Source organism: Procambarus clarkii, chromosome 10 (genome assembly GCF_040958095.1).
Source record: "Procambarus clarkii isolate CNS0578487 chromosome 10, FALCON_Pclarkii_2.0, whole genome shotgun sequence".
Classification (NCBI taxonomy): Eukaryota; Metazoa; Arthropoda; class Malacostraca; order Decapoda; family Cambaridae; genus Procambarus; species Procambarus clarkii.
In genome coordinates this window covers 23640845-23650844 of record NC_091159.1, presented here as the reverse complement: position 1 = coordinate 23650844, position 10000 = coordinate 23640845, and the positions used below count along the sequence as shown (strand labels likewise).

At 44.2% G+C, this 10000-nt stretch overlaps 1 protein-coding gene across 1 annotated transcript in view; it reads right to left on the bottom strand.

Moving 5' to 3' along the window:
• Window positions 1-10000, bottom strand: part of LOC138363221 (uncharacterized) — a 27306-nt gene that overhangs the window by 1747 nt on the left and 15559 nt on the right. Inside the window, exon 2 of the mRNA XM_069322225.1 lies at window positions 6424-6564. Within this exon, the coding sequence (XP_069178326.1) occupies window positions 6424-6564 (141 nt within the window). The remainder of the gene's footprint in view (window positions 1-6423; window positions 6565-10000) is intronic.

The window sequence follows — 10000 nt, the reverse complement described above, 5'->3', positions numbered from 1 at the left end:
TGTTCTAACTTTTGCCAGTGTAGAGTACGCTGCTGTCGTTATCCTATTAATATGTGCCTCAGGAGATAGATTAGGTGTTACGTCCACCCCCAGGTCTCTTTCACGCGTCGTTACAGGTAGGCTGTTCCCTTCATTGTGTACTGTCCCTTTGGTCTCCTATCTCCTAGTCCCATTTCCATAACTTTACATTTGCGCGTGTTGAATTCTAGTAGCCATTTCTCTGACCATCTCTGCAATCTGTTCAGGTCCTCTTGGAGGATCCTGCAATCCTCATCTGTCACAACTCTTCTCATCAACTTTGCATCATCCGCAAACATCGACATGTAGGACTCTACGCCTGTAAACATGTCGTTAACATATACAAGAAATAGAATTGGTCCCAGCACCGATCCTTGTGGTACTCCACTTGTTACTGTTCGCCAGTCCGACTTCTCGCCCCTTACCGTAACTCTTTGGCTCCTTCCTGTTAGGTAGTTCCTTATCCATTCTAGGACCTTGTGTGTGTACTCACCTAGTTGTACTCACCTAGTTGTGTTTGCGGGGGTTGAGCTCTGGCTCTTTGGTCCCGCCTCTCAACCGTCAATCAACAGGTGTACAGATTCCTGAGCCTATCGGGCTCTGTCATATCTACACTTGAAACTGTGTATGGAGTGAGCCTCCACCACATCACCCCCTAATGCATTCCATTTGTCAACCACTCTGACACTAAAAAAGTTCTTTTTAATATCTCTGTGGCTCATTTGGGCACTCAGTTTCCACCTGTGTCCCCTTGTGCGTGTTCCCCTTGTGTTAAATAGACTGTCTTTATCTGCCCTATCAATCCCCTTCAGAATCTTGAATGTGGTGATCATGTCCCCCCTAACTCTTCTGTCTTCCAGCGAAGTGAGGTTTAATTCCCGAAGTCTCTCCTCGTAGCTCATACCTCTCAGCTCGGGTACTAGTCTGGTGGCAAACCTTTGAACCTTTTCCAGTTTAGTCTTATCCTTGACTAGATATGGACTCCATGCTGGGGCTGCATACTCCAGGATTGGCCTGACATATGTGGTATACAAAGTTCTGAATGATTCTTTACACAAGTTTCTGAATGCCGTTCGTATGTTGGCCAGCCTGGCATATGCCGCTGATGTTATCCGCTTGATATGTGCTGCAGGAGACAGGTCTGGCGTGATATCAACCCCCAAGTCTTTTTCCTTCTCTGACTCCTGAAGAATTTCCTCTCCCAGATGATACCTTGTATCTGGCCTCCTGCTCCCTACACCTATCTTCATTACATTACATTTGGTTGGGTTAAACTCTAACAACCATTTGTTCGACCATTCCTTCAGCTTGTCTAGGTCTTCTTGAAGCCTCAAACAGTCCTCTTCTGTTTTAATCCTTCTCATAATTTTAGCATCGTCCGCAAACATTGAGAGAAATGAATCGATACCCTCCGGGAGATCATTTACATATATCAGAAACAAGATAGGACCGAGTACAGAGCCCTGTGGGACTCCACTGGTGACTTCACGCCAATCGGAGGTCTCACCCCTCACCGTAACTCTCTGCTTCCTATTGCTTAGATACTCCCTTATCCACTGGAGCACCTTACCAGCTACACCTGCCTATCTCTCCAGCTTATGTACCAGCCTCTTATGCGGTACTGTGTCAAAGGCTTTCCGACAATCCAAGAAAATGCAGTCCGCCCAGCCCTCTCTTTCTTGCTTAATCTGTGTCACCTGATCGTAGAATTATATCAAGCCTGTAAGGCAAGATTTACCCTCCCTGAATCCATGTTGGCGATTTGTCACGAAGTCCCTTCTCTCCAGATGTGTTACCAGGTTTTTTCTCACGATCTTCTCCATCACCTTGCATGGTATACAAGTCAAGGACACTGGCCTACAAGTCAAGGACACTGTGTGTGTGTGTGTGTGTGTGTGTGTGTGTGTGTGTGTGTGTGTGTGTGTGTGTGTGTATGTGTGTGTGTGTGTGTGTGTGTGTGTGTGTGTGTGTGTGTGTGTGTGTGTGTGTGTGTGTGTGTGTGTGTGTGTGTTTTCACATAGCTGTGCTTGCGGGGGTTCAGCTCTGCTCTTTCGACCCGCCTCTCAACCGTCAATCTACTGGTATACAGATTCCAGATCAGACACATATTTACAGTAATACATCTATGTTGCCTTCCAACATTGCATCTCATAAAGTCTTACTTATATAACTACAGGAACCTGCCCCCCCCCTCCCCCCTCTGCAGTCCCAAGAAAAAGTCGTCCAGACTCTTCATCAGGATTTCATAAGACTATAATCTGGTTGTGAGCACCGCCGTCGACTCTGCTAAAGCTCATATACTCGGGCTGTGATTCCTTCCCCTTCTCTTCAGAAGGGGGGAATCCCCCTCTTCTTTCCCCTCCCCTTCAGGAGAGGGGGAGAGAAGGGGCGCTCGTCTCGTGGGTTGCTCAACTATCCTACTCACAGGTATTGGGGGTTTGGAGCAGCTTTGGGGAGGTTGATGGTTGACCCGGCGGTTGAATGGTAAATGGAAGATGGTTGAAGTGGTTAAGTACACACACACACACACACACACACACACACACACACAATTGACTCATTCCTCTCAATGTTTGCTGATGATGTAAAAATTATGAGAAGAATCAAGACATATGAAGCTAGACAGAGACTACAGGATGACGTGGACAAACTGGTGGAATGGTCTAGAAAATGGCTACTAAAGTTCAACTTAGGAAAGTGTAAAATAATGAAATTAGGCGAAGGGAGCAGGAGGCTGAATACAAGGTACCATCTGGGAGGTGAAATCCTGCAAGAGTCAAATAGAGGGAAAGATATGGGGTTGATATCACACCGAACCTGTCCCCAGAAGCCCATGTCAAAAGGATATCATCAGCGGCATATGCAAGGTTGGCCAACATAAGAACTGCCTTTAGAAACTTGTGTAAGAAATCGTTCAGGACCCTGTATACCACTTATGTCAGACCAATCTTGGAGTATGCAGCCGCAGCCTGGAGTCCATACCTAGTTAAACACAAGACAAAGTAAGAGACGATTCAGAGGTATGCCACCAGACTGGTCCCAGAACTGAGAGGTATGAGCTACGATAAAAGGCTAAGGGAGCTGAACCTCACGTCCCTGAAAAACAGAAGAGTAAGGGGAGACATGATAACCACCTACAAAATTCTCAGGGGAATTGGCAGGGTTGACATAGACAAACTATTTAGCACTAGTGGAACACGAACAAGGGGACACAGGTGGAAACTTAGTACCCAAATGAGCCACAGGGACATCAGAAAGAATTTTTTCAGTATGAGAGTAGTTAACAAATGGAATACACTAGTAGTTAACATACATGGAAAACAACTATTACCTGCAAGATGTAAGCTTTAAAGGTAACTTATGGAGTACTTAGACCAAACTTAACCTTCGACTTGGTAGCAGTATAATTATTAAACAAGAAAATAAGAATAGTTGCCTTTCTCGCTTATCGAGAGACAGAGAAATAAAATTACAAGGGGTAGAAAACGAAGCAGAGAATTGAGCACAAACTATCCAATAACCTTTTCCTCTTGCTGTATTTTACCCCGAACGGGCAGCTGTGTCTCCTGTGTGTCGAGCATGTGTCCGGAGGAGATGTTGACGGCTGACCTGCTCCCGTCAAGTCCTCCTCGCTTCCCTGACACCAGATACACACAGTGTGTGTCTGGCTCCCACTGTCCTTGTGGCAGACACCATGTCTATGTCTGAAGGTCGATGGCGGCAGAAACAGATGTACCGGAAAGAAAATTGGCATTTAAGGGGGAATCGAAGCAAATTCTCATTGCCTCGATCCGAGGATGCTCAAATTTCCGCGAGCTCTTGTTTATTTCCCATCTATAGAGCCGAGAGTGATATACCAACCAATTCACTACTACAGTCATGGATATACTCGATTATACTGGAATATACTGGGTATACAGATACACTGAATTACATTGATGCAGTCTGTCTTGTGATAAAAGTCCGCCATTTTCTGGAATAGACCCCCCCCCCAACCCCCCAACCCCATCATTTGGAATATACTGTTTTATGGAAAATCCCTCACGACGCTGTCGTTATATTCATGGACTCATAGACTCTCTTATAGACTCATAAACTCACTCGTAGGCTCACTAACTTAGACTCATAACTCAAACTCATAACTCAAAGACTCCCAAACTCATAGAATCACATACTCATAGACTCACAAACTCATAGACTCTCAGATTCATAGACTCACAAACTCATAAACTCACAAACTCATACACTTAAGACTCTCAGATTCACAGACTCAAAGTCTCTGAAACAGAATCGTAAAAAAAACAATTCCTGAATTCGTATTAGGCAAAGTCCAAATCTTGTGTTATTATAAATGTCTCAAAAATTTCACATTTCCCCAAGCAGTTTAATTCTGTTTAAACTATTTGATTCGTGTATTTGAGTGTGTATTTTGATTAGTGTCTTTGATTCGTGTCTATTTCGTGATTCCTATCTTTGATTTATGTCTGTTTCGTGATTCGTGTCTTTGATTTATGTCTGTTTCGTGATTCGTGTCTTTGATTTGTGTCTGTTTCGTGATTCGTATCTTTGATTTGTGTCTGTTTCGTGATTCGTATCTTTGATTCGTGTCTGTTTCGTGATTCGTGTCTTTGATTCGTGTCTGTTTCGTGATTCGTATCTTTGATTCGTGTCATTGATTCGTTTTTTGTGTGTATTTTTTTGTACCTTTAAAAGCACGCAATTCCGTCATACACTGAATAGCGACGCCATTTTCCACTACACACAGTTACTTAACACCACTTGACGCTGTGTAAAGTGATCAGGTCACCAAATATAAGTGTCAAGTAGTGCATCCCGTCGTCTTGCCTAATGCGTCGCATTTTCAACATAATCGCCCAATCAGTTTAGAAATGAGGCGTATTAGTAATTAAACCACCGTAATACTGACGTTTTCAAAAGTAATACACCGTAATATTCGATACGTTGGGTGAGTTGCTTGGTTCCGTACGCTCCTGGCTAGACCAAACAGTCACATTTCTTACGGAGAGTCGAGAGAACTGGTCTAGTAACAATGACATTCAATTTGGCTTCTCGATTCTACAAAAACATTGTACTTGTTAAGCGACAAACAAAATACCAAGGTACGCCTGAACAAACAAACATACACCAATCTCGGATGAGTATTGTAAGTATTGTATTTATAAAACGAGAATAAACCAACTAAAGCCAAAGTGTTTGGGGTATATAATGTTTTAATTAGTCTTTTAAATAAGGCTTTTAATTGGCCAGTAAAAGTCTGGAAATGTTCCAACAATAATTGTCATATATTTAACACGAGAGAGAGAGAGTGAGAGAGAGAGTGAGAGAGAGAGAGAGAGAGTGAGAGAGAGAGTGAGAGAGAGAGAGAGAGAGAGTGTGAGAGAGAGAGTGTGAGAGAGAGAGAGAGAGAGAGAGAGAGAGAGAGAGAGAGAGAGAGAGAGAGAGAGACAGAGAGGGAGAGAGAGAGAGAGGGAGAGAGAGAGAGAGAGAGAGAGAGAGAGAGAGAGAGAGAGAGAGAGAGAGAGAGAGACAGAGAGAGAGAGAGAGAGAGAGAGAGAGAGAGAGAGAGAGAGAGAGAGAGAGAGAGGGAGAGAGAGAGAGAGAGAGAGAGAGAGAGAGAGAGAGAGAGAGAGAGAGAGAGACAGAGAGAGACAGAGAGAGAGAGAGAGAGAGAGAGAGAGAGAGAGAGAGAGAGAGAGAGAGAGAGAGAGTGAGAGAGAGAGAGAGAGTGAGAGAGAGAGTGAGAGAGAGAGAGAGAGAGTGTGAGAGAGAGAGTGTGAGAGAGAGAGAGAGAGAGAGAGAGAGAGAGAGAGAGAGAGAGAGAGAGAGAGAGAGAGAGAGAGAGAGAGAGAGAGAGAGGGGGAGAGAGAGAGACAGAGAGAGAGAGAGAGAGAGAGAGAGAGAGAGACAGAGAGAGAGAGAGAGAGAGAGAGAGAGAGAGAGAGAGAGAGAGAGAGAGAGAGAGAGAGAGAGAGAGAGAGAGAGGGCACCAGATGAGGGTGATGAAGGATACCGGCTCTTACTACGCAGTTTCATTAGAAGCATGAATGACTTTCTTAATGACTCCTGGTCTGTGTTCAAAGAAAAAGTTAAAAAAAGGAGAGAGATGAGCATAAATATATCTAGAGATAAAGTAATATGTATAGACAGAGAGAGAGAGAGAGAGAGAGTAAGGGGGGTGGGGATTTATATGAGCTTGAGAGAAAGAGACATGGATATGGAGACAGATATTTAGGAGAAGAATTAGAGAGAATCGTGTCAAAAACATCCCCCCCCCCTTCCCCCTTGTACCTCACCGTCACCTCTCACTTGTCTCTCACATGTGTCTCACCTCTTTTTTGCCTCTTCTAACCTCCCTCACCTCATGCCCCTCTGCGTTTCTTCTACCTTCCCTCGATCATCATGTTCTCCTCTATCTCTCCCTCTTTATCTTCACCCTTTCTCTCAATCTCCTCCATTCTCTCCTTTTCCAGCCACCTCCTGTCCTTCTGTCCATCAATCTCAACCGCGCGTGACGGAGTCTGAAGGCTGCAAGTGGAGAATGTTACCAATTAAAACTGAACGAAATAAAAAAATTAAAGTTAATAAAAATATCTCCGTCCTGCCTTTTGGAAAGAACAACTTCGTTTTCTTTGATCGTGGAAGGCGGGAGAGAGAGAGTCTTTCTCGTCGTTTTAGCCGACTTAATGAACAGTAATTTAGCCCTTGTTGTACCCGATTGAACCAGCCGGAATGAACAAAGATTTTTTGGGGAGGTGGAGGAGGGGGGGAGGGGGGAGGGGACGAAGTGTTTTGTAAACAATCACTTAGTGTGTATACATAGGTTCTATTTCACCCGACTAACACACACACACACACACACAAAAGCCCTGATCATATGCATTCCGTCCCCTAAGAGACCTGAGGAAAGCAAAAATCTCCCGTAAACACCAGATATTTCCTTCTCAAAAGTGAAGTGTGCACCTTCAAGTGGTCTTAACCCCCAGCCCGTCCTCCTAAAGTCTCCCAACATCGAGAAACTGCCGTACTAAAGTGCCCTTATTCTAACCTACCAGAGGACCCAAAACAGAAAACGGGAAAGTATGTCAATTTCGCGAACTGCTTCCATTTTCTAGTACGACAATTTTTTGGCCTTAGGTAGAGTATACGACCTTCTATTGAAGACGGGTTATTGAAGACACATCATCTTCACTACTCACGTTCATGTAATTGCAAAGATCTTGACACGGGATGTATTAATTAGATTCCACGCGATCTTCCCACCAGGTAATACCAAATACACCTGAGATACCCTCAGTAAAGGTGAAGTTGAGAAGCCAAGTGAAGCTGCAGAGCTTCGTGAAGCCTCTTGAGAAATGCTTCTGCATTACGAATTATGTTCTTGAAACAATAACTTAATCTGCAGTATCACACAACTTTCATCTAATCGGACAGAAGAAGAGCGATTAACCTGACCCTCATACTTACTGCGTCACACTTTGGACGCACTTGAGATCGTCAAAATTATAGATATTTAGATAAATTAAAACCCTAATATTAACGCATACTTACGCTGCATGAGTCTCAGCTCGGATAGGTGTATTGTGTAGGTATATACGCATCAGGTTGGACAAAAAAACCTTCATATTTAATGCATGCCATATACTGAGAATGGGCTGAAAAATAGGCTCATTGCATTATATTTCGTCACGACGGCCACAGCAAAAATGTTAATTAATAATTTTTAATTCTATGGAAATAAAAGTTGTATTAAATTATGCAGATATTGGGCTCACGGGAAGCCCTGCATATATTCTGTATTTATCACCTATGTTTCTTGTCACTGCAGTTTAATTATTTAATGAATTCATGGTAAACAAATGGTGTTGGAGATAATGTGTCTAATAGAGTATGAATAATGTGGAATCGGATTACGAGTGAGCGGCCCCGTTTTGTCCACTTTTACACTACTACTGTTAAATACAATGGCAGCATTATGTAAATTTGTCTTACACAGGTTTTAGTAGAGTGATGCTCTCACAAAATACTGAGTCGACTTTCCATCCCAGTTGATCCAAGTTCCGTTCCTTCACTCTATCTTCAAGTCCCAGCTCTTTGTTCTGATGTCTCAACTCTTTGTTTTCATATCCCAGGTCCTTGTTTTCATGTCCCTTCCAAGTGCTATATGGTCATACGAGGTAGGTACCCCGGCTGTGCCTGGGTCTCTATTTCTCTCTCTCCCTTCCCAACTACCTTCTCTCATTTCTTTCCCTCCTCCCCCTCTCATTCTTCCTATTTCCCCCTCTTCAACTTTCTGCCTTTTCCTTTCCTTTCCTGTTTTCCCCCTCCAGCTTTCTCCTCTCTCCCCATTTTACTTTTCTTGTCCCTTTCCCCTCCCCCCCCCCCATCTCCACCTTCTCTCACCTCTCCAACTGTCTCTTCTCTTCAAATATTCCCCTTCTCCTTCCTTCTCTCCCTATGTCTGTCTCTGTGTTGTCTGTCTGTGTCTGGTCTTCTGTAGTCAAGTTCTTGCATTGTCTTAGATCTGTGTGAAGATTTGTAATAAATTAACGTTTTTGCCCAACCACTTGTGCTGGAGGGTAGAGCCACGGTCTCGCGTCATGCAGGTCGGCGTTCAATCCCCGAGCGTCCAAGTGGCTGGACAACATTCCATCACCCCCCCCTCCCCGTCCTATCCCAAATCCTTATCCTGATCCCCCTTGCGAGTCCTATATAGTCGTAATGGCGTTACACTTTCCCCTGATAATTACCTTACACTGGACAGTTCGAGAGAGAGAGAGAGAGAGAGAGAGAGAGAGAGAGAGAGAGAGAGAGAGAGAGAGAGAGAGAGAGAGAGAGAGAGTAAAATACAATTTTACCTTGTCAAATAATTGCAAGTATTTAAGTAATAAATACACTAAATGTTGCGTTTGTGTGCAAGATCAGTGCAAATGCATTAGCTGGAGCCTGCTACCACTTGCAAGGTGCGGGGGCGCGGACAAACAGGTATGGTCAACATGTTTGCAATGATGCAGCGGGACAGCAATATCACCACTATCTAAATCCAATCTCATCGCCAAGACCTTGCCTGATTGTGTACTCACCTAGTTGTGCTTGCGGGGGGGGGTTGAGCTTTGGCTCTTTGGGCCCGCCTCTCAACTGTCAATCAACTGATTTTTTTTTTTGTATAATCAATAAACTGGGGCATCAGGGTGACAGAAAATTCTGCCCCATTTGTTTCTGCCTTTGCCGATGATCGATCCCCAGACCCTAGGATTAGGAATCCCGAGCGATGTCCACTCAGCCGTCAGGCCCCGTGTGCGTGCATGTGTGCTAGAATTTTGAAATTGCCTTTAATAATGGTGGCGAACGCCACCTTTTTCCTTTAGTTTGTTCGATCCATTATTATCAAACGTAACCCCTGTTATCACAACTACCACCATTCCCAGGACCACCATCACTACCATTACAACCACCAGCATAACCACCACAACCACCACCATCCTACCTTCAAAAAACATTAAGACCTTTTGATTGCTTTACTTGTTCTCTTTCATCTATTTTCTCTCTCCCTCTGCCTCTTCCCCCCCCCCCCCCTCCCACCACACATCATCTCTCTCACTCCCTCTCCACCACTTCCTTCCTTCCCTAACTTCCCTAAAAATCAATTGTTTCAAATCGAACCTCAATAATCTCTCTGAGACTTGCCTCAGTGGAGCGTGTAATGGTGGCTATTGTCGGGAGCTGGGAAGAGCTGCAGGCGAGAGAGTGAGAGAGTGAGAGAGAGAGAGAGAGAATCACCTTACACATGCGTATTCCAGACATTTTGCCAGATTAAGAGTTAGGAATCAGAGAGAGTGAAAGAGAGAGAGAGAGAATCACCTTACACATGCGTATTCCAGACATTTTGCCAGATTAAGAGTTAGGAATCAGAGAGAGAGAGAGAGAGAGAGAGAGAGAGAGAGAGAGAGAGAGAGAGACAGAG